Source organism: Furipterus horrens, unplaced genomic scaffold (assembly GCF_987537825.1).
Source record: "Furipterus horrens unplaced genomic scaffold, mFurHor1.1.pri manual_scaffold_3, whole genome shotgun sequence".
Taxonomy (NCBI): Eukaryota; Metazoa; Chordata; class Mammalia; order Chiroptera; family Furipteridae; genus Furipterus; species Furipterus horrens.
In genome coordinates this window covers 182,489,875-182,515,825 of record NW_028327173.1, presented here as the reverse complement: position 1 = coordinate 182,515,825, position 25,951 = coordinate 182,489,875, and the positions used below count along the sequence as shown (strand labels likewise).

Genomic DNA, 25,951 nt, shown 5'->3' with positions numbered 1-25,951 from the left:
ACCTGGGAGTAAAAGTGGGGGAAAAAAAGGGAATTGGTGAAAGTTGGTGGCTAGCAAAGTACAAACAGCATAAAATGACTATGCGAAAAGCAACGCTCAAATGGCTCATAATATGCTCTGGCTGGTGTGGCTCAGTTAGGTTTAAAGGTCACAGGTTCAATTCCCAGTCAGGGCACATGCCTAGGTTGTGTGGGTTTGGTTCCTGGTCAGGGCACATACCAGAAGCAAACAATAGATGTTTCTCTCTCACATCAATGTTTCCCTCCCCCTCCTCCTTCCCTTTTTCTCTCTAAAATCAATAAGCATGTCCTCAAGTGAGGATTAAAAAAAATAAGAAATGGCTAATAATAGGGTCCAGTATGGTTATCAATCTAAAAAGCCGAAACAGAGTTGAGGCCCAGAAGAAAATAGAAAAGGAGGCCACAGCCAGCATAGGGAGAAGTTCCTGTGGGAGCTCCTTTCCTAAAAAAAACTGGGAGGACCCTGACAGGCTCAGTAGGTTGGGCATTGTCCTGCAAAGCAAAAGGTCAAAGGTTTGATTCCTGGCCAGGGGACATGAATGGGTTGTGGGTTCAATCCCTGGTCGGGGTATGAACAAGATGCAACTGATCGATGTTTCTATCTCACATGGATGTTTCTCTCCCTTTCCTTTTCCTTCCCTTCCCCTCTCTCTAAAAATAAATAAAATATATTTAAAAACTGGTAGCAGTAGCACTAGGAGAAGTATTGTTTTATTTCATCTCTATCTCCCACAAAATGTCTTGCTCATTTCAAACGTTCAGGAAGTGTGTTAACTGGCTCTGACTGGTGTAGCTCAGTGGGTTGGGTGTCGTTCTGCCACCGGAAAGGTTGCCAGTTCGATTCTGGTTAGAGCGCATGCCCGGGTAACTGGCCAAGTCACCAGCTGGGGGCATGTGAGAGGCAACCGATGAATGTTTCTCTCCCTCACCTCTCCTGTCTCTAAAAATAAATAAAATCTCTTTAAAAAAGGAAGCTTGTTAACTGTTGAATAAATGAATGAAGGAAAGAACATGTATTACACTAGCTCCAATAGCCCAATGCAGAGATCTCGTTTTACCTTTAGTTCCCATCCCCCCAACAACCTCACACCACATTAATCAAGAGTGAGTCTGATCTGGACACATCTTAAGCTGACTATCAAACTATTAAAGTCAACCTGAAACTGTCTCCATACAAAACATTAGTGGGTGTTTATCAATAAGCATATGTCCATAAATAACGTATCATTGTAATAAGAAGAATGTTGTTTTACAGTTGAAGAATTTTAACTACTGAAAATATCCTCATATGCCTTGTTTTCACTGAAAGCCTCAACAACAAATTTGTCAGCTAGATAGGGCTAGAATTATTATGCCCATTTTACTGACTTAAAAAGCCAGAGAAATTAAACTCCACTCAATGTCATAGAGTAAGCTGTGCTCTTTACACCATATCACTGAGTCTTTCAGCAGGTCTATAATAGTATATTGAATTTTTTAAATTCTTCATTTTAATGTTTATTTTTAAGAGTCTCTGGGGAACAATGTATAAAACTGAAAAAAAATTTTAAAGGTACAATAACTTGGTGTAAAATCACAGTGATGGAAACACCTTGATTTCAAATTAGATTATTGGCTAATAATAAATATCCTACATTTGATAGTTGAAAGAGTCCCACCTTGTATTTTGACATTAGTTCACTCTGGCTCTCTCGTTGGCCAAGTAACTGCTCAGCTTTTGCAATGTATGATTCAAGTTCCTTCAGAGATTCTTCTACCTTCAGCCTGACATCCCAGTCTGGTGAGACATCAGTTGAGTTCTTCAACACTGCAACTAATTTTACCATGTTGATCTGTGAAGACAAAAAATTCTCAACACTTGGCCCAATTTCTTAGAAAATGCATCTTAATAGTATTTTCTTTGTGTAGCCACTCATATTTTCCCACTAGACATAGAATATCTTATTTATTATAATGATATTTTCCAATATGCTTTAAATTATAAAGAAATAAAATATAATGCAAAAATAATGTTTCACAAAACATTTCCAAACTACAGGGCAACCGCTCCCCCCTTCCTTGTCCTCCCACTGACCGCTTCGTTTTAAAGACTAAATTCACTGGATAGGGAATATAAAAAGAAACCTGGACTTTGTCTTTAGCTTCTTGGATCTTTGCCTGAAGCCCAGCTGTGACAACATGTTCGAGGGACTCCTGGCTTGCAATACTTTGCACATCCATTTGTAGAGTGTCTTCCATTCTAGATACAAGCTCTTCATACATAGAGCCCTTGGCAATAAGATGCTGTTACAACAAATTAAAGTGAGTTCCACAATAAAAATTCTGATTACATGTTAAACATTAACCTTAACAATCTCATCAAGAGTCATAAGTGTGAATTATTAACCCAAAATGAGGCAAATTTATATTTAAAAATATATAACTTTGATTTTATATTTATGCAGTCATATTCTGAGCAACATAGTCTTTTATAGATTATTCTTTATATACTAAGGAACTCAATAAACTAAAGACTAGAAGTAATACAATGCCAACTGAGAGAAAATTAGTTGAGAGAGTAGAAATAATTACAAGTTGCTCCAAGTCAAATCAGTTCCAAGGGAATACAATAAATGTAGCTGGAGAAAATGACAATTCGAAGATAATTTTTTTAGAACCATTCTTTATACAACATATCAAAAATAAATTTTGGCTATATTTGAAAGTTATATATAAAATATGAAACTACAAGAAAAAAATTATCCATAAAAGTTGATCTGCTCTCTGAGTGTGGAGGGCCTTTTAAGACAAGAGTAGGGATAGAAATGACTACTTATATATAAATTTTTTCTATGTAAAATATAACAAACAACTTAAAAGTCAACAACTTGGTAAAAATACTTTCCACCCAAATAAAAATGGGTCATGATTTAAAGAGCTTATAAATCAATAAGAAAAATACTAAAATCCCAAAGAAAACTTAAAAAATACAAGCACAGATAAATCACAGAAAAAAAAGCTAATGAATATTTAATAGTTGAATCTTCTATGTAATCAAGTAAGTACAAATTAAAATAATAAGATATCACTTTTCAGTTAACAAACTAGCAAAAATAATTTTTTTTATTTACAACTCAAAGGTAGCATGAGTAATGATAAAATAAAAATTATACTGCATGATACTACCTGTACAAATGCGTATCTCATTTAGCTTTGAGCCAAGGAATTAGAGTGATTTTTATTTTCTTCTTTATACTTTAATGCAGCATTTAAATGTCTAAAATCAGTAAATTCATTTATAATTTCAATTTTTTACCCTTTTTAATTATAAAAGTACCAAAAGCACATGTAAAAATCTTGAGCACGAATATAAAGTATAGCACACAGAGAAAAAGTTTCTCTTCTACTCCATCCCTCCTTTAGTTGTCATTTAATCAACCATTCACACATTTATTTAAAAAATACTTTATGTACTATGTACCAGGAAATGTGCTAAGAGCAGGGAGGGCATAATGCAACATCAAGGAAGACAGAGCTGGTTACTTGTACCTGCTTACATACATTTTTCTATAGATACCAGAGAATAAAGTATAAAAAGCAGCTGTTTTAGAAAGCACTAAAAGGATCACATCACCTGCACTATTCAGTAACTTGCATTTCCTATTTTACAATATATCTTGACCCAATAAAGATCTACTTAATTCCTTCATAACAGAAGCATGTTTATATTTTCACTGTTATTTTTTAAAATATTTTTAAAATACTGAATTTCTCATTTGTCACTATTTCTTTACGAAAATAAATTCCAGATACAGTAAATAAATAAATATAAAAGTAAAACTAAAAAAGCACTGGCATATGACCCAGGTAAGTTTATGTAATATTTTTTAAGCAATAAAAAGTACAATTTTTATAAACAATTAAAACACAAACTGCTATATATATACTTTTTCAGGAATGTAGATTTTTTAAAAATTACATAAGTATTCCTTGTTTTCAGTGTTCCTTTCCATGTTGTTGTAATAATTTATGACATGCTCCATAATTTTTGTAACTGAGCTTGAAACTCAGAAAAACCACAATTATAACTTCATTCTTAGGAGAACTGAGTGATATTAAAACATAATCTTGCCCTAGCTGGTGTGGTTCAGTGGGTTGAGCACTGGCCTGCAAACCAAAGAATCACTGGTTCAATTCCCAGTCAGCGCACATGCCAGGGTTGAAGGTCAGGTCCCCAGTTAGGGGTGTGCGAGAGGCAAACACACATTGATGTTTTTCTCCCTCTCTTTTTCCTTCCCTTCCCGTCTCTAAAAATAAAATAAGTAAAATCTTTAAAAAACAGCCACACAATCTTGCCTCATTGCTTTTCAGTGACTTGACTGCCTGAGAATGAAGACAGAGTGAAGTTTTGAAAATACCCATCACCCTCCCTACATCAAATAAAGAAGGGGCAGTGGCTTCCTCAGTGGACGAGTTTTCAAAGCACAGACTGTATAACCTCTTATATTCACAGCACGCTGAGCTATATGACACTGAACTCACTTAGCTCCTCGTCGCCTTCTTACACAAGAAAATATTTTAATCTTCACTATGTAACTGAGAAAATTAATCCAAGGCCTTAGACTCATAAGGTATTATTAATGGTCTTCCAATTTATCTTTTCTTCAAGCTAAATCACAGCGAATGATTCAGGAATGAGAATCCAAACTATTTTTTTAAAGCTCCCAACAAAGAATATTCAAATAATAGCCGTATTCCTCTTCACTCTGAAACTTATTTAATACATAAGTCCACAACAATGAAAGCTATCCTTTTGATACTTTTATACTCATACCCGCAAAGATTCTTCCACTGAAGTATCTACATCATCTTGATGTCTTAGAAGATCCAAAACAGATTTGGTTTCTGTCTCCCAGATTTCCACTTCTCCAATGAGTTTTTCAACCTCTTCATCCATTTTTAGTTGCCCTGTGAATTCTTCATTTTTCTTTTCATGCTTTTCCCCGGCCTACAACATTCAAAATTATCACTAAGAAAATGGCAACTTTTACATTATAAAATAATTTTCAGTTTTAAAAAGTTATCTCTTTTGTCTAGGTCAGCATGGCTCAGTTGGTTGGACGTCATCCTGCAAAGTGAAAGGTGGCCATTTTGATTCCTGATCAGGACACTTGCTTAAGTTACAGGTTTGGTGCCCTGTTGGGGCACATGCGAGAGGCAACTGATGATGTTTCTCTCTCACACTGATGTTTCTCTCCCTCTCTTTCTCCCTCCCTTCCCCTCTAAATAAATAAATAAATAAATAAATAAAAATTTTTTGAGAGTTATCTCTCTTTTCCCTAAGGAGTGCTAATTCAACATATTTTAACGACTTAAGATTTAGTTTTTATAGTACATATCACTTTAAATATTAAAAAGTTTATTCAGATATACTTTTTAATTTTTATTTATTGATTTTAAAGAGAGAGAGGAAGGGGTGGGTGAGGTGGGAAGAGGGGAAGAGAGAAAGAGAGAGAGAGAGTGAGAGAGAGAGAAACAGATTTTTTTGTTCCCCTTATTAATGCATTCATTGGTTGATTCTTGTATGTACCCTGGCTGGAGATCGAACTGAACCTGCAACCTTGGAGTATCAAGACAATGCTTAACCAACTGAGCTACCTGGCCAGCATCACATATATTTTCATAATAATAATGCCATTCCTATCAGTTATTTACTATTATCTCAATTTTATAAATAAGAAGATAAAATCTTAGAAAATTAGAGCATTGATTCTATAAACACACTTCTAAGCCTCATATACAATTTAATTTAATATAACTATTAGCAATAGTACTTGTAAAACATCCTCAAAGAGACAGAATCAAATTTTAACAAAATTAAGCCTTTCCCATTAATAATCTCTCAACATCCTATGGGTTGATATATTATAGCTTTACATGACAGATACATTCTTAAAGTTGTTTTTTACCAGTTCATATTTTAAATGTATCAGAGGAACATACTATTCCATAGTCTTCTATTCAAAAAGTATATTGCACAAGTTCAGACCCTTCCAGATTTTCTCTGATTAGGTGTTAAAAGCAGTTTATCATGGCCACTGGCCAAAGCCAGTTAAATATTACTTTCTTCAGTAAAGCTGTGCAAATTATTACTCTGAAAAAGGTACATTTCCAAAAGCATAGGTATGATACCTATGTGTGATTTTTATTTTTGTCCCTTTTCCATATTCTTATCTGTAATCTAAAATCATCCTCTAGCCCTGGCCACTGTTTGGCTCAGCTGGTTGGGGCATTATCAGGTAAAGCAAAAGGTCACAGGTTTGATCCCCAGTCAGGGCACTGCCTGGGTTGTGGCTTTAGTCACCAGTCAGAGCACCAGTTGATGTTTCTCTCCCTCCCTTTCTCCCTCCTTCCCTTTGCTCTGAAATCTATAAGTATGTCCTCAGGTGGAAATTTAAAAAATAGCAACAAAAAATAAAAAAAATAATAAAGTCACCCTTTAAATTACCCAACAAAGCAAGAAATAAAGATTATATTTTCCCTCATTTTATGGAAAGGAAGCAAGACACAGGCCAGGGGCTAACCTAAAGCTAGATGATGTCTAAGCATTGGTCAGAAGTAATCTGAAAAAAAATATCAGCTCTTCTTCCACAGCTGAGAAGTCACAACTGCTTCACTTGTCTAGGAAACTCCTCTGTGAGTGAGAGATAGGACTTTAATACTAAAGACTATTTCATGAAGGGAACCACTTAAGTATTTTACTGGAAAATGATTATGCCTTAAATATCATCTAATAATCATATTTACCACTGTGTCAACAGTATGGTTTTTTCAAAAGAAAAATAGCAGTTAAATTATTTCTGTGTAAAATGGAATAAAGTACAAGTATTTTACCTTTATATTCTGATTGTGACTTTCAGGAATTTCTAATGGTGTATCTGTTGAAAAATCAACAGCTGGTTTTTCTTCTATAGATGGTTGAATATTTTCAGAACTGTCAAGAATGGGTTGATCATGTTTTTTTATAAGTGGCAGTTTCATGTCCTATAAAAAAATCAGTGTCATGAAGTTTAATGCTTATATTTTTGCTAAGATATATTACCAATAATAAATGGACATAATATATTCAATATATTTTAAAATATGAGCATATCCCATAAAACACCTCACTCTCAAATTGTTAAGAATAAGAAAAAGAATAACCTGATTTAAATTCCAAAATTATTTAAGGTCTGCTTTTATGAAGCACTATACCAAATATAAAGAAAAACAAAGCTCAGTGTATGTTCTTAAGGAGCTTGAAATCTAGGAGGCAAAATACTTATTATTCTTTAATGGTAAAAGAATTTCAACTAGAAAGCTGTATGTTGTATTTCTACACAAAAAGTTGTACAGCGATGTTCTTCATAATAGTCAAAAAGGTGGAAAGAAGCCAAATATACTTCTACTGATCAATGAATAAAATGTCATATATCCATACAATCGACTAATCAAAAAGAATGAAGAATAATATATGCTACAACATAGATGAACCTTGAAAACATTACACTAAGTAAAAAAAGCAAGAAACAAAAGAACACATATTACATGATTCAATACGTAAAATATCCAGAATAGGCTGGGGAGGGTGGTACAGGGTGGGGTGACTGCTAATTGGTACGGAGTTTATTTATGACGTGATGAAAATGTTCTGAAATTCATTATGGTGATGGCTGCACAGCTCTGGATAGACTAAAAACCACTGTTATCCAACTTAAGTGAATGAATTGTACGGTACACAACTTTATATATATATATATATATATATATATATATATGTCAATGAAGCTGTTACCCCAAAACACTCCCAAACTTACAAGCTGAGTTGCTGTAACAAACTTTCTCCATCTTTTACTCAGCCTTTTTAGTTCTTTAGAAATAGATGATCCCAATTCATCATTGCTGACTTGAATTAAGAAATTTCCCGCTTCATTTAAAGTTGTATTCTCAAGATTCCATTGGGATAGTGTCTCAGAGGGAATCTACATAGCATAGAAGCAACATGATATGTTAATGACAAAATATTTGTGCATTCTCTATAAATAGATCTTAACCAAGGTTGATTGTAAGCAAAAGTGAGGTTTCTGCAGAGACTCTGACCCTTCCTTTAGAGGATTCTCCACCCCTGTTGATCAAGCTCTTCGTCCCCAGGCACTAACTGGCAGGCACCAGCGATCTGCTATCACTCCTGGCTCTGGACTTGTAGGAAGCATCTGATCTTCTTCTACCTTTCTAAATGGCTGATGAGCTTGGAGAAAAGGTTCTCAAACTTGTTCAGTTCTTAGAGCCTGTAATGTTTTTGTAATTTGTTCATGGATTCCTCAAGTCAGAAAAATGATCTAAAAGCTCTCATTTTTAAGTAGTCAGGTCCAAACAACTTAGCCATAATTTACATAGTGTCCAACAGACACATCTTGTTGTGCCTCCATCAAAATTTAAATTACCTTTAAATTTAAAAGAAAAACATATTTTTTCTTTTAAATTTAAAGAATACTCTGGCAGCTCAGGGCAACTTAGCGCACAGAGTTTGGGAACTGCAAGGCTTAAAGTGTTATTTGTTCTCAGTTATATAAATTTTAATAAAAGAATTTAAAAAATAGAACTGTCGAAAGCCAAAGATTTGCTTTTCTAGTCAATATAGGTGACAAGGAAAAGCAGTATCTCACAATACCCCTTAAATATTCTTTTCGTACTCATATACTTAAACAGATTTTACTTTCATATAAACAGCCTATTTTCTGTTGAGTAATTTTAGTTTCTACCTGAAAAATGTTTAGTCTGAGAGGCTATTTTATCCATTTGCAATGGAGAAAAACAAATGAAAGACATAAAAAGTACTTCAGAGAATAATCATAAAACAGATTATTACATGAATAGAAAATGAAAACAATAATTAATTACACTGAAATTTTTTCCACACCTCTCTATAGAAGTCTAAGGTATTTTGATTTTCCTCCTCTAGAAACTCAGAAAGGTTTTTAGAGCACAAAAGTATTAAATAGAAAAATTAAACTTTTTAAAACATCAATTTATTTCAAATGTGTCTCTATGCTATTCAGTGCCCAAAGTCTTTTATTTCCATTCTAAAAAATGTAGCAATATATCTTCCAAAAGCTATACTGTATATAAATTATATCTCAATAAAGCTCTGTGTGTGTGTGTGTGTGTGTGTGTGTGTGTGTGTGTGTGTGTGAAACCTATAAAGAGGAGAAAACATCCTTTGGTAGTTATATTAGTAAGAAACTAAACTCTTTCCAAATCTTGGAGAATTTTCCAACAGTCATGGTTACTCTTCCCCAGCATCTAATTTTGACATGAAAATCAGGGTCACAAAACAAAACAGTACAACTGAGCAGGTGCCACTAGAATGCAAATACCTCTATAACTTTTTCCTTCTTTGTCTCCTCAAAACAAGCCTTTATGAAGCGAAGCTTTTCCATATAAGTAGTCCAACATGCCACAACTTTTTGCAGAGTGGACTTCACATTATATATACTTTTTCTATACATAGAAATACTATGTTCCAGCATCATATATTGTTCACTAATATTCTGATATTCTCCACCTACAGTGTTAACAAAACAAGAAAGTAATCTTAGAAAACAGATTTTTATTAATAAAATACAGTTTAAAATAGTTGCATATTAGCAGTGGCAAAATAAATATGTACTCTGACAATATTAAAAGTTAATGCGAGAATTTTCCAAAGAAAATGCACATGTGAAACACTAAGGTACAAAGGAAGTGGAAGAGATAAAATGCTATTTTTAAGTGACCATTCCATCAAAAAGTAATTATATAGCTTTACCCAAATACTTATGAATTTCTTCACATTTTTGGAAGGAAGTTTCAAGTTGAGCTAGGAATTCTTTTTCTTCAATAAATTTCTGGGGGGGAAACATATTGACAGTTTTTACTATTTTAAACATGCCAAGAAATCCAGATACAGACATATAAACACCAATGAAACCCAGAGGACCAACATTTCTGTAAGGCTTTGCTAGTACATATTTGGGTAGGAAAAGAAGGAGAGCACTGCATGAAGAAAGGCAGGTAAAGCCTAGGAGACGTAGGCATGATTATTAATATTATGTAGGTATGAAACCTGAAAAGTTTATCTTAATGTAGCGATACAATTCTATAATGGTTTTCCCCTGGTGGGAAAAGGCATGGTAAGCCTTGACAGCAATTTCAAAATCTTCTATCTGACATATTTACTAATATTACATGATTTGTATCAGTTAATCTTATTCATTTATTTTTATTAATATCGAATGGTTTTTATTAGATATATTAGAGTATCTTATAAATAGATACTAACCATCTTGCAAAAACATTTGAGGAATTATCAAACTAAATTATCATGTATCTTATGCAGCAAATTATACTATTGAAAAATACAGAGTTAATTAGCAACTGATATTTATTGTACACTTATTATGTACTGATCATATGATTATTTAAATTGAAAAATAAATAATCAAAGAAAGAAAAGGAAGTAAAAATATTCAATGTCTAGTCTAATTCAGAATGATGCTTTCTATTTGGGAGTGTACAGTGTCTAAATCATAAATTATAAATAAATCTCTCTTTATGATTTTCAATTTTTGCAATGAAATTTACAATCTTGGATTTTTCTATTTGCCCCTCATTCCAAAAAGAGGGAAGCAGCAAGTAGGATGATAAGGCCTAACTGTAGAAATGGCATTTCTAGGATGCTTTAGTTTTAATTTACTAATGAACACACTTATATTTAAATCATTTGCAACATGATAAATTTCAAGAGCTAAGCCCCTCCCTAAAAAAAGCCTCAACACAAAATGTACTGTTTTCCCCACCCTCGCAACTGAAAGGCCAAGATTAAAATGTTCTAGGAAAAAATTTAATTTTTGAATAAAATCACTTATCTGAGTGAGAAAAAAATATTAAACAAGATGTCCAGTAAGTGAAAGTAGAAATTTTTAATGAAAATAACATTGCAACTTCCTCTATGTCATTAATTAGTTGGTTAACTCCATCTCCCCTGTTGTGGTAAATGATACTTTCTCTCTTACTCTCTCGGCTACCTGTAATTCTTTCCTCCAGGCAACACTTAAGCTAAGGGAAGCCAGCGGAAAAAACCTATCTGAAAACCTGGAAAGGTAAAGGGAAATTGTGCCAAGGAAATGCAAACCCAGCACTGAGACATGTTTTCTGGGACATGAAATGAAAAGCTTACATGCCAGTCTTCCAGCAGTAATTCCACAGAGTCTTTGCTCCCATATCTAATGTTCCAAGCATCCAATTTTGATTTCACTTCATCTAGCAAACCAAGGACTGAGCACTTAGAGTAATGAAATTCTAGAAGTGGAATGAATTTTTTCCCCAAAATGCTGTTGATTCTGGAAAATAGAGCAGGTTTTAGAATTTAACTTAATATTATGGGCCAAGCGTAAGATGTGTAGCATTTTTAAAAAATATTGGGGCTCTAACTTTTCCTTTTAAACATATGGTATTCAGATATATCCTTAAATCTTTTTAAAACAAAGTAAAAAACACATTGTGGCTAGATACATAACAACTATTTCTAAAGTGAAAACATATAAAAGGACATTTTCTGAAGCAATTATAACCCTATTGAGAAATCCTATAATAAAATATTAATCTCCAAAACATTTTACTAAATTTGAAAGCTTCTGTATAACTTAATGCAACTATAACTTCAACATTTAAATACTGAAAACAGCTTTCAGTATTAAGCAAGTACCCTCTTATTACCATTCTAATAAGTTGCTTATAAATAATGAGAAAAGAGAAGATGATGTGGACAACCATCAATTTCATAATCTTTACATTTGCAGTATTAAAGTTTATAAAGTGTCTTTAAGCACTTCCTCCCATTTCAGCCAGGATTCTTATGAGATATGGAAAGCGTGATCATCATTACCCGATATTTACAAATGAGGAAACATGCTCAGAAAGACAGAGTAACTTGGCCAAAACCAAGATACAGAGCTCAGTTTCTGACTTTAAGTCCTGAACTTTTTCTACTACCACGTCCTACCATCCAATAAAATGAGAAAGATGTTAGTATGATATTATATTACTATTACACAAAACAGGAAGGTGCTGTTATCAAGATTTAAAGAATACATATCAGAAATTATCTAAAAATTTATATTTTCTGGACCCCATAGCACTATTGAGTGCTCAAACATGAATATCAGCAGTTGGGAAGTTACAAACCGTCTTTTCATCTCCTCCAATTTGTAAGGTGGTACCAATGGCAACTGTTTTTCATCTCTATTTTCAAACTCCAGGAGACTGTTTGAGTGACAGACAAATTTATCCATCAGCCTCTGAAAAGAAATTTAACATGATATGAACTAGATCTATTGCTAAACATTGTAATTGAGGGTTTGCTAATCATTTGTTCTGTGCATGCATTGCATCTTTTTTTAAAAATCGTAAGTGTTTTTTTTTAACTAAGATTTCCTGAATATTTTCATCATAAGTGTTTTAACCTGAAACAGTTTCATCAAGAGGCAGACTGTAGTTTCTTTGGCAAAAGCACTATTAAAATCTTTTGTTTTCAGATGTGTTTTTCCACTCCTTTGTGGGCTCAGATGCTATAAATCTCGTATACCAAATTCTTCAAGCCATCTTAGTGAGAGCCCAATCCCCCACATTTTAAACCAGTCTCCCCCTCCATTTTGGTCAGACTGTCAGTAGCTTTAGAACTCACTGGACTCTATTTTTACTGTTCCCAGCTTAACCTAGCACAGCGCTCATGAAGAATGTGAAGGTATCTTCCAGGTCCCCTGTATCCCCAGGGGAATCCACTCTAAACTGTCCTCAAATACCCACTATATTTCTTTCCCTTTTGCCAGGTCAGAGTCTTTCTCAAGATCAGTCCTAACAAAGTACAGATTTCTCAATGCTTCTTTTTTCTTTTCCAACCTTGAACAAAGCCATTTTCTGTTGTATTAGAGCCATGGCTTCATGGTAATCCTGGGAGGCTGGCAAGTCTTCATCTACAAGCTCCTCTACCTCCTGGAGCCAAGCTTCGATTTGGTGGAGGGGAGATGGCAAGTCATGATTCAGCTTTGCTTTCCACTCATTAATCTGGGGGAAAAAAAGGGGGGGGGAATGCTCTTTAGTAGCCTTTCTATTAGTTTATCTTCTCAACATATAATGTTTAATTCTTTAAAGTTCCTCTGATCCATTAGTCAAGAAAATCTTTATCAATGGGTAAACTTCTTAGTTCTACATATCATTTGGCTACCTGTTGACTGAGAAGACATTTTGTTTAAAAGCTGTAGGACGGCACAAGGAGAAAAACCACTGTTTTGGTAAATGCATAACCAGTTATGAGAGGGAAATTAGAAATATTTAAAGCACTCCTCCAAGCAGGGGTAGGCGACTGTACTGAACGGCCATAGATTCAAATGTTGTATGTACTCCCTTGTGTCTGACATTACAACTACACCTTGCAAACAGATCTACAGGTTATTTTCCTCACATGCCCTCGTTGTATGTTCACATTAGATATCCCTACATTTCTCCTGACTGTCTGCCCTTCACTGAAACCCCCACAACACAGGCAGCCTTCTTCCTCAGCCTTCCCATCACTCCCTACAGGCACACAAGTCACACACATGCCATCTACATATTTGCTCAAACACTAACTGCACTCCCAGGTCTCACGCTTGCTGCCCCTTCTACCTGGACCCCCCCACACACACACACATACACCTAAGCACTGTCAAAACTCCCTCCCTCCCTCCCTCACACATTCAAGCATTCGTTCATTCATTCACTGAGCAAACAGTCATAAATAATCTACTGTGCTGAATGTTGGGGATAAAGATACAGAAGGCTTCAGAGGTGGACAGGGGACACGTGGTGATCGCACACCACAGAGCACCTGCGGCACCTAGACGCAAATCAGATGTACGAACAGGGCAGTGTGGAGGCACCTTACATATATGTGCTCACAAACGAAAGTGAGAAGCAGAGTAACATATAGCATCAATTTACACAACTTAAAAATACATGGACACATAAATATAACACTTATTTTGCAAAAACATAAAATGAAAAGATAAACATTAAGCACATCACAGTGATGGCCTAAGGAGAAAGGGGAATGATAGGAGAGTGCACGTATGAAAGGAAATAAACACACAATTAAACAAGAGAATAAGAGTTGGGCCCGGCCCAGTCCCATGTATCATGAAGGGGAGAGTAAGCTTAATACAGTCATCTACATCTGAGGGTCAACCAGATAAATAAACATTACAGCCCTGTAATGGGGGCTCAACTGGTTGGAGCATCGTCAAAGGGTTGCGGTTTCGATTGCTGGCAGGACACAAACCTGGGTTGCAATTCAATCCCCAGTCAGGGCACATATGGGAGGCAATCGATAGATGTCATATCCATCACTTCACTTATTTATTTATTTATTTATTTATTTATTTATTTATTTATCTATTTATTTATGAGAACACAAGCTCTAGTCTTTCAGCAAATTTCAATGATATAATACAGTGTTATCAACCACAGTCATCATGTTTTATGTTAGACCCTCAGACCTTATCTGAAAGTTTGTACTCTTTACCAACCTCTCCCTGAAATAGTTCCCCCTCCCCCCAGTCCCCAGCAATCACTTTTCTACTCTGTTTATTAGTTTGACATTCTTTTTAAGATTCCACATATAAGTAATACCATGTAGTACTTTGCTTTGCTTTAATTGTCTTGCAAGTTTATTTTCTCAGAAGGCATATATGGCAAAAGACAACTCTATAATCTTAAATCATTAATGATATACCAATATGCCTCTAGTTAGAATAATAAAGTTTTCATTATAATGAGTTTTTAATATGAACAAGTTACATGTACTTTTATTATATCTGAATTATATGTGCACTTGCCAAAAAAAAATAGACATAAATTAGAAAAACTGATAATTAAGATAAAGAGAGGCTATAAGTAATACCTCTAATTCAACTGTTATTCTTTTCACAACTAAAAGAAAGCTGCACATATTTCGAATGGAACCACAGGTGCGCTTTCTGATTCAGGGCTGTCTTCTCTGTAGCAGTTGGAAGAGGAAAGATAAAAGGCAATGTTTACCTTTCAGCCCTCTCCTTTCTCACTTAACACAGATAACCCTCTGTCTCTCACTGTTGGAAATTACTTTTGAATATGGCTGAAAATTTATATAAGATCTTGTCAGGTCAAAATAACATAATGTTGCTATTCTTTATAGCAGGCTTAAAATGAAACCATTTACTAGAATGTTTTGAGATACCTGTGTTCTCAAACAATTGAACCAGAAACTATCTAGATGGTGTTTTCTTTGATATGTCTGATGACTTTAAAATTAATATATCTCATTTTCCCACACCAAAAAAATGAGTTGCACTCTACCTAAGGAATAGATTGTCAAGTTACTATCCATTTGCAGTACTTAATCTTGCAAAATTCTTTCTATGGTTTTTCTCATTATTTGGGGCAATTTTGCCAAATTGTATTCAGAAAATCAGGCCAGGTCTCTGTGGCCTGGGACAGCCTGAACTATACAGACAATACCTCTTCCTCTCCTTCCATTTCGCCGAGGATTTGTAACTGAGAGCTGCTGTCCTTCACAGAGGTCACTGTCACAGCTGTGATCAGGACATGAGCTGAGAATGCCATGGGCATGGCCACTGATGGAAGGGTTTCTGGAGCTGCACTGCTTTTCCAAAACTAGATGCTCTGACATGGAGCCCTTTTTTAGCCACTAGGCTACTATTTAACACTTTTCATAAATGATGTGGAAAATGTTATTTTAAAACAGGCTGTTGTGCTGATGGCCAAGAGACTTGAGTGGGGATCAGCAAACTTTTCCAGGGCCAAAGAGCATATCTGACTTGCAGATCATGCAATCTGTGTTACAACTCTGTATACTCACTAAAAACCATTTCGTTATCTATTTAAAATGAGTGAATTCCAAAGTATGTAAACTATACCACAATAAAGATGTCAAAAAAAAAAAAAAGAAAAGAAAAAAGAAGGCAAAATGAAGATATTTAAACATCAAAGAAAACCGAGAATTTGTCACCCACAGACCTGCATTATAAATTAAAGGAAGTTTTTCAGGCTCAAGGAAAATAAGTTCAGATGGAAACTCAAATCCCTACAAAGAAATTAAGAACATTATAAAAGGCAAATATCTAGATAAATATAGAAGACTAATATTTTCTCTTAATGTCCTTCATATATGACTGTTTTGAGCAAATATATAACATGGTCTTGGGGGCTTTAAAACACACTTGTTTTCATATATTTATTTACATATAAAGCAACTATAGCGTAAAATGAGAGATAAATGAAACAATTTAATTGCAAATTCTATGTTTTAAGAGGTTATATAATAACTTAGAAGTTGTAGACTAAAAATTTTGCAATCTATATTGTAATCTTACTAAAAATATAATAGAAAGATATAGAGCTAAAAAGCTAATAGATAAATTAAAATGGAATTCTAAAAATATTAACATAATCTATAATGAGGCAGGAAGAAAAAGAATAAAGACATTAAAAACAAAGGGACTAAGAGCCCTGGCTACTGTGGCTCAGTGGATTGAGCGTCGGCCTGTGAACCAAGTATTGCTGGTTTGATTCCCAGTCAGGGCACATGACTAGGTTGCACGTCAGGTCCCCAGCTGGGGGCATGAGTGAGAGGCAACCATACAGTGATGTTTCTCTCCCTCTCCTTCTACTTTCCCCTCTCTCTAAAAATAAATAAATAAACAAATAAATAAATAAATTATTTAAAAAAACAAAGGAAATAAATAAGAGTAAAACGGTAACCTAAATTGAGCTATATCAATAATTACATTGACTATCAACTGACTAAGCACTCCAGTTAAGAGGCAGAGGTTGTCTGACATTTAAGTCTTTAAATCCATTTTGAATTTAGTCTCATGTGTGGTGTAAGAAGGTGGTATAGTTTCATTTTTTTGCATGTATCTGTCCAATTTTCCCAATACTATTTATTGAATAAACTATGTTTAGCCCACTGTATATGCCTGCTTCCTCTGTTGAATATTAATAGACTATAAAGGTATGAGTTTATTTCTGGGCTCTCTATTCTTTTCCATTGATCTGTGTGTCTGTTTTTCATGTCAGTACAATGCTGTTTGATTACTGTGGTCTTATAGTATAGTTTCATATTAGGTAGCACAATTCCTCCAACTTTGTTCTTCTTTCTCAGGATTGCTGTTGCTATGTGGGGCCTTTTGTGGTTCCATATAAATTTTTGAAATATTTGTTCTAGTTCTGTGAAATACATCATTGGAATCTTGGTAGGAATTGCGTTGAAGATATAGATTGCTTTGGGTAGTATAGGCAGTTTCATGATGCTAATTCTTCCTATCCATGACATAGTATGTGCTTCTACTTATTTCTACCTTCTATTTCTTTCTTCAGTGTCCTGTAATTTTCTGAGTATAAGTCTTTTACCTCCTTGGTTAGGTTTATTCCTAGGTATTTTATTCGTTTCGACACAATTGTGAATGAGATTATTTTCTTACCTTTCTTTACTGTTAGTTTGTTATTGGCATATAAGAATGCAACTGATTTCTGGATATTGATTTTGTATCCTGCTACTATGCTGAATTAATTTATCAGTTCTAAAAAGTTGTAGAAGAAAATATAGGCAGCAAAATCTCAGACACTGTATGTAGCAATATCAGATATTATCTCCCCAGGCAAGGGAAACAAGATAAAAAATAAACGAATGGGACTACCTCAAACTAAAAAGTTTTTGCACAGCAAAGGAAAACATCAACAGAATAACAAAATAAAAAGACAAGCCACAGAACAGAAAAACATATTCACCAATACATTTAATAAGGGGTTAATAATATCCAAGATTTTTAAAGAACTTACAAAAATTCAACACCAAAAAAACAAGCAACCCAATTAAAAAATGGGCAAAGGACCTAGACACTTCTCCAAAGAGGACATACAGATGGCAAACAGACATATGAAAAGATGCTCAAGGTCACTAATCATCAGAGAAATGCAACTGAAAACCACAATGAGATACCTTCTCACACCTGTCAGAATGACTATCATCAATAAATCACCAAACAACAAGTGCTGGCCAGGATGTGGGGAGAGGGGAACGCGTTTGCATTGCTGGTGGGAATGTAGATTGGTGCAGCCGCTGTGGAAAACAGTATGGAGATACTTCAAAAATTAAAAATCGGCTTTCCGGTAGAGCCATGCATTTCGTGGCCACGGCCTCCGGGCTGGGATGAACTGTGCTCTTGGGGGAGGCGGCGGAGCCGAGCCGGAGTCATGGCCAGTACAATGGTAGCAGTTGGACTGACCATTGCTGCTGCAGGATTTGCAGGTCGCTATGTTTTGCAAGCCTTCAAGCATATGGAGCCTCAAGTCAAACAAGTTTTTCAAAGTCTACCAAAATCTGCCTTTAGTGGTGGTTATTACAGAGGTGGGTTTGAACCCAAAATGACAAAACGGGAAGCAGCATTAATACTAGGTGTAAGCCCTACTGCCAATAAAGGAAAAATAAGGGATGCTCATCGACGAATTATGCTTTTAAATCACCCAGACAAGGAAGGATCTCCTTATATAGCAGCCAAAATCAATGAAGCTAAAGATTTACTAGAAGGTCAAGCTAAAAAATGAAGTAAATGATGAATTTTAAAGTTCTTAGTTATGTGTACAAGTACCAGCTGTTTAGAAAATGTCCCAAAGCTACACATTTTAAAAATGATTTAGTACAAACTAAGTCAAAGCCTTGTGTAAGTTTAAATTTGAGGATTTTAAATCAGATTATAGAATATTTGGAGCTTACTGCTCAACAATTATGGGTAAATACATACCATTTGAATAGAAATATTGTTCATTACTCATTTACCAAGGCAAGGTGAACATGAAGGTCTCTACTCTCAAGGAACCCCAGTCTTAACAGGAGACTGATAACTGGTAATTAAACTACAATGTGATAAATACTACAATGGAATTAGTATAGGTTGTTATAGAAGACGCATCTCATTGGGAAGAAAGGTTTTAAAGGTACAGAGAGCTTGGAACTGTGAATTTAGCCACAACTTTGACCTAAAAAAAATTGATGTACGTATGCATATGTCACTTGACAGAATTTGGATTTCATATATTAAAAACCTGATAAAAAAGCAAAAAAAAAAAAAAAAAATTAAAAATCAACCTGCCTTTTGACACAGGGATTCCACTTCTGGGAATATATCTGAAGGAACCCAGAACACTAATTTGAAAGAACATAAGCACCCCTATGTTCATTGCAGCGTTATCTACAATCACCAAGATATGGAAGCAGCCCAAGTGGCATTAATACATAAGTGGATTAAACAACTATGGGACATTTACACAACTTGGCCGTAAAGAAATAAGAAAATTTTACTGCTAGCAACAGCATGGATGGACCTGGAGAACATTATGGTAAGTGAAATCAGCCTGTCAGAAAGAGACAAATGCCATATGATTTCATTCATATGTGGGACCTAATAAACAAACTGAACTAACAAGGAAAATAGAGACAGACTCATAGATGGAGAGCAGGATGACAGCTCAGTGTGGGGAGGGGAGGGGGTGGAGGGATTGAGAAAAAAGGAAAAAGGAGTCATGGACACGGACAACAGTGTGGTGACTGCTGGGGGAGGGGCATAAAGGGACTAAATGGTAATGGAAAAAATACAATAAAAAATCTTCAAAATGGAAAACAAAAAGGCAGATTGTAAGAGTGAATAGGAAGCAAGATCCAACTATATGTTGCCTATAAGAGATACATTTTAAATATAAAGACTCAAATAGGTTGAAAGTAAATGAAGAAAAATATGTGCCAAACAATCAGCATTAGAAGACTGAAATGATTGTATTAATATTAGATTAAGTAGACAGCAAGAAAAGTAATATTTCCAGAGATATACAGGAATATTTCATAAAAACTGTCAATTCATCAGGAAGATATGCAGTAGTCCCTCTCTATATTGCGGTTCATTTATCGTGGCCTCACTGTATCATGGGATTTTTTAAAATATTATATTTAATTATTTATCGCAGATTTTTCGCTATATCGCGGGATTTTGCAGTACTGTATACATATGTTGTTAAAGTTATGTAGGTTTAAGAGTGTAGAATATGTTTAAGAAGATAAGTAGTGTTTATAAAAGTGTGGGAAAGGTTAATAAGGGAGTGGGAAAGGTTAATAAGGGACTGGGAATGGTTTATAAGTGTGTGGGAAGGGTTTATAAAGCCTTAAAATATATAAAAATACTAAAATAAATGTAAGGTTCCTATTTTGCAGATTTTCACCTATTGCGGGGTGGGGGGGGTCTAGAACGTAATACCCGCAATAAGTGAGGGAATACCATAACAATCATAAATGTACACACCTAATAACAGTGTAAAATACAGGAAGCAAAATTTAACAAAATTAAAGAATTCAACAGCAATGAACAGAATTGGACAATTATGTCAGTCAAGACATAGATAATCTGAACACTATCAACTGCCTTAATTGATATTTATAGATCACTATACCCAATAACTTACAAAATACATGCTCTTTTCACATGCAAATAATATGTGCACCAATATACACTATATCCTGGGCCATAACACAAGTCTCAATAAATTTAAAATGAATGAAATCAGAAACGCATACACACATTCATCCTTATACATTCTCTCTGGTTTTGTTCCAACCTGCTTTGAACCTCTATTGATAGCGACACCTGACACTGGTCCATGGCAGAGAGAGAGCTGCAGGTCAGTCAGAATATGGATAATCTACTGTGGCAAACCAAGAATTGATGGCAAATATAAAAACTTTGGATAGAATGCAATTTTTTCTGAGTAGAATACTATAAATTTCTATTTAAATATCAACCTCTAACCAACTGAGACCATGGAGAAAATATAAGAGCACTCTCCCAACTTTCTGCAGAAGCATCTACTCTGTCTTCAAAAGAATTCCTCGTGGAATTTTGAAGTTCTCTTCCAACAAACCAAGTTGCCCCATGAAAATGTTCTTCAATTCAACATGACACACTCACCTGGTAGTTGAGGCCATCCCAGGCTTCTCTCATCTGCAACTGATCTCCATTCAGCTCGTCCAGATTCCCCTTCGTTGACAGGATGTCCAAAAAGGGTTTTTTCCCTTCACTGAATGACTCCAAAAAGGACAGCAGGCTCTATAATTAGAAGAATATTTTAAGGACTCAAATGTTTAAATCAGTTTATAAAATGCAATCTGCATTTGTAAGGTCCATAGCTATGGCTTATATTTAAATTGTTACTTAAAGATAAAATTCCCTAAATTCAGGATCCAGTTTCTTCAGTGTACCCTAATAATTCAAGTGCCATCATAGTGACAAAGGTCACAGACTGTGTCTCATGTCTGTACTGTTGGATTTCTACTGGAATGGAGAAGCAAAGACACTTAGCTCTAGAGGACAAGTCATGATGCCACATGAAAAATGTGAATCTGTTCGTCCTTCTCAAATCTGTGTTCACAACAAAATAACAATGAGTGAAAGTGAGAATTATAGGACAACAGTCAACGTGTATAAATGGTTTTTGAGGTATCTGTGATTAACTAAGCTTGAGTCAATTTTTCTCAAGTTATTTCACACAGACTTTAGAAAATACTTTGTCTCTGCCGTCAAAATTTTAATGAGTAAAGTTTTCTTGTTTTGTATTTGTGTGAAATACTGGTGTATAAGAGTCATGGATGCCATAAAAATTATCCTTTATTATTGGCAGAATTTTAAATTAAATTTTATGAGCAAACTGAATTCTTTCTGATAATTATTAATTTCATAAAGCCTTTTAGTTAAGAAACCTGAATCCATGGTACATCACTAAATCAAAGACATATGTTGAGAGCAAGACGCTTCACTGAATGCTGCGCATCTTATCCATAAAAAACATATCAGAACAGAGCACATCTATGCAGTTCAAAGGAAGATAAGGACGTCTAGCCCTTCTTTCCCAATGGCTCCAAACAAAAAGGATGGTGTGGTTTTCAAATTACTCAACCCATTGAATGTTAATGGTGGAAAGTCTGGATTCATTCAACTCCCTCACTTAACAGGTAGAGAGATGGAGGCTTAGAGGTGTTAATGGCTGTGTAGGGACAGGATAATATCTCCACCTTATTCAGGATGGAGAACTGGGGAGCACAGTTACATGGACAGTGTGTTCTAAGAAACAGGACCTTATGCAGAACCTTAACCTTGGTTCCTGTTAGTCTCTTTCAAGATGGTATGTACATGGAATAACTGTTTACCCTGGAGAAGCATCAGGATGCAAAGACAGCTCAGGTTTTAAAGTTAGACTTCCTTTACCTTTTAGTAGCCAAGTTGGCAGCCGTCCGTCTCGAGAGACGATGGTGTAGCTTCTTAAGAGTCTATCTGCACCGCCGAGAATGGCTGTGCAGTCCGACTCGGGAGTGACATGGTATCTGTCTCCTCCCATGTTGAATCGACATCTTGCGATGACGCTGAAGCTACAGAGCCTGGGCAGGGTAATATGGAGGGTCTGCTGTTGCCCATGCAGCAGACCCCCCCTCTCTTCGCAGCTGAAGGGTCCAAGGGAAAGACGGAGTCGATACAGCTTGGGTTCAGGTGCGCCGCAGGAGTTGCCGGTGTTGACTACAACGTCAAACCGCCTTAGGGACTCCGGCTCCGGATTTTCTGTCGGGGTTTACTCCCTTAGCCTTTCCCCTGAAGAGGTATGCCGCAAGGCAGCGGAGGTTTTTTGGAGTCAGAGTTTTCCTTCTCTGCTGTGCCCTGACTGGAAGATCGAACCAGCGACACTTAGCTCGCAGGCCGACGCTCAATCCACTGAGCTAAACCAGCCAGGTAGCCAAGTAACCTTATATAAATCACTTAGTCCCTCTAAATCACTCTCTCTTCATCTATAAAACTGGAATAGCAATATCATACTCAGCAGGATGTAAAATGCAGAGTGCTGGTCACTAAGGTGCCTGGTGCATTGAAATGTTCAAATGTGGTGACTCCTTGGTTGAGGCCCTGTTCTGGAATACTGGGATGGCCCGATGCCCAATTTCCTGATCTTTATTTTACCCAATATCCATTCTAAAAAGAATGCTCTGCTCTGGACCAGGGATTGGAAAATTTTTACTGTAGAAGGAAGATAGTAAATATCTTAGGCTTTGTGGACAAAGGGTCTAGGTAGCAACTATTCAACTCTGGCTTTGTAGTGTAAAAGCAGCTACGGACAATACTTTAATGCGTATCACAACATTCCCAAAACGCTGTATTTACAAAAACAGGTGGTGGGGCCCACAGACCAGTTTGCCAGTTTTTACTCCTTCCAGAGCCACAGGCCCCACCCCAGAACTACTGACTTTGAATCTGCATTTTTACAGGATCCTCCAGATGATTCATGTGTACATTAAAATTTGGAAGTCTTAGAATTTAGTCTTAAAACTTGTTAACTTAGTATTTAAATAATTCACTCTGAAAAGACTGTTTCTAAAAACAAACTAAAAAACCCTACTCTTCTGAAAGAGTAAACAAATAAATGCCATTTAAAGTCATACCTGGCATTAATAATAGCCCCACTTAATGATGAAAGTTAAAAGTTAATATATTAAAAAAAATAAAAATCATACTTACTTCATACTGTTTACAGTAGGTCTCATTTTCTGAATCCTTTAGCATCTTCTGTAGTTTTTTCTCTTGTAGAGTTAACCAGCCCATAGCATCTTTCATCACCTTCCCCTGAAATTCACACACACACACACACACACTTAAATCACTATCCTACATAAACTTGGTAATTTTTTTTTAACAATAAAATTAACAACTTCAAATATAAGTGAAATAATGCAATCATTATACACCACTGACTGACTCATTGTGCCAAAGAGGAATTTTGCTTGATAACATATTACCTTTAAGGTTAAAATGGATTGAAAGTAGCATCTGAAGATAATATGCTAAAAAAAATAAAATCAGGGCAAGCAAGTCCCCATAGGTAGGGGATGGGGGAGGGCAGGGGCAGCGCTTATCTATTTTCATATTTCTCAATTTTAGAGAACAGTATTCTAAGTTATTTGTTTATAGTAATCGTTTCATAATACTGCTTTACAATTGAGGGGCACCAAAGTTTTGCCACTGCAAAATATATCTTTTGGCATACTGATTTTAAGCTGGTTATTAAGAAACACGACTCAGAAAGAACCATTACCTCTCCCCCTTACCTGCCTAAAGGAATTCAGATAGAAAAACGTGCTTAAAGGAAGGAAACATCACCTTAGCATAATATAAAGTAACTGTGGCAGACAGAAAAATCTAGCAAAGCCGATTTGTGAGACCCCTCTCTGTATCCCATTGTTTCTGGGTGGCCCAGCAAGAAACTGTTTACCAGACACGTGCTCCTTTACATCTACACATAAGTGACCTGGCCTGCCTTCCCTTTAAAACCCCAGACCCCTGCCTCCCTCTCTTTTGTCCAGAATGGCAAAAAAACCTCAACTGTTCAATGTGGCTCTGGGTCTCATATTCTTATGGCACCCCCCATGTACATCGCTAGTAGGTTTTGGCCATTTTCTCCTGTTAATCTGTCTCATGTTATTTGAGTATTAGCCCAGCCAGAACTCAGAAGGTGGGAGAAAAGGTATTTTATGTAGTCCCACACAATAAATCTAAATATGGGTTAATTTAAGAGATGTCCACACCCAGGAAATGAAATCACATAAAAAATACCTTGAATATTTTAAAGATCCTAAAAATCACACTACTAAAGGTTTGGTTATGTTATCCTATATAAGTGAGACACAATTATTTTTCCCCAGATTCTTGTTTAAGTGGTAAACTTGTATACTTTAGAAGCAAATTTTACTGTAAGAAGGGTAAGAAAAAGAAGCTCCATTTTATTTCCATTTTCCTTGAACTTTCATTTGCTTCTGTTTTCTATGAATTGTATCTGATTTCATGGATGATTGAATTTTTAATTTTACTTTTTCATATGAAAATTAATTAGGAAAGGGTAGCTTCTCAGCAGGTCAGAAGTAAGTGAACTGAATTATAAGCCTGAGTCTCAGCTTGAGACTGTCTTCCAGAGTCAGCAACAAGCTGGGTTGGTGCTTCAACATAACAGCTGAAAAACCACAGACCTGAATTTGTCAAATAAAATGAAATAATATGACTACTTGTAAACATGTCTGAGAAAGCAGTTTAAGTAAAATTATAAAATAATATTCCAAAACATTTACTAAATTCACAGCACTCATTTATCTTCATAGACGTAGATTAAGTATATATTTTCATTGTTATGAAATTTCTACTCACAACATGCGTAAAAAGTCAAAGGAAAACACTGAATAATCAAATTGCATTCTGATGGTAACTCAAGAGTATCTCAACGCTGATTAAGACTAGAACACAATGCTTCTATTTATATAAATTATATAGTCTCATTTATATGAAAATAAAAAACAGGTAAAATAAAAATATGGTAAAATTAGATTGTGGTGATGGTTGCACAACTATGTAAATACACTAAAAAATCATTGAATTGTAAATTTTACATAGTTTAATTTTATGGTATGTAAAATTGTATCTCAATAAAGCTGTTAAAAATTACAATAGACAAAAATTTGATAACACGAGATTTTTTAAAAATGTGCTAACTTAATTTGTCCTATGTAGTGCCTGTCTAAAGCTGTGTTAGGTAATTCAGCAAAGTTTAATAAATAACCACTTTTAACTTAAAATAAAAAAATAAAAGAACAAGCAGGAGCATTTGAGATCTTGCACTACGGCATATGTTGTCACTTTGGCTCAAATTCTTATAAAAATTTTAAAAAGCTCCGACCAGCGTGGCTCAGTGGGTTGGGCCTTGTCCTA

At 35.2% G+C, this 25,951-nt stretch overlaps 1 protein-coding gene and 1 pseudogene across 1 annotated transcript in view; one reads left to right on the top strand and one right to left on the bottom strand.

The window, feature by feature from the left end:
- Positions 1-25,951, bottom strand: part of SYNE2 (spectrin repeat containing nuclear envelope protein 2) — a 295,528-nt gene that overhangs the window by 188,280 nt on the left and 81,297 nt on the right. The window contains exons 10-21 of the mRNA XM_090270971.1: positions 23,717-23,821; positions 21,128-21,265; positions 12,978-13,142; positions 12,264-12,376; positions 11,257-11,419; positions 9,847-9,925; positions 9,416-9,603; positions 7,856-8,020; positions 6,894-7,043; positions 4,834-5,007; positions 2,145-2,303; positions 1,679-1,852 (exon numbers count right to left, since the gene is read on the bottom strand). Coding sequence (XP_090127097.1) covers positions 1,679-1,852; positions 2,145-2,303; positions 4,834-5,007; positions 6,894-7,043; positions 7,856-8,020; positions 9,416-9,603; positions 9,847-9,925; positions 11,257-11,419; positions 12,264-12,376; positions 12,978-13,142; positions 21,128-21,265; positions 23,717-23,821 — 1,773 coding nt within the window. The remainder of the gene's footprint in view (positions 1-1,678; positions 1,853-2,144; positions 2,304-4,833; positions 5,008-6,893; positions 7,044-7,855; positions 8,021-9,415; positions 9,604-9,846; positions 9,926-11,256; positions 11,420-12,263; positions 12,377-12,977; positions 13,143-21,127; positions 21,266-23,716; positions 23,822-25,951) is intronic.
- On the top strand, positions 18,353-19,235 carry LOC150016903 (mitochondrial import inner membrane translocase subunit TIM14 pseudogene; annotated as a pseudogene).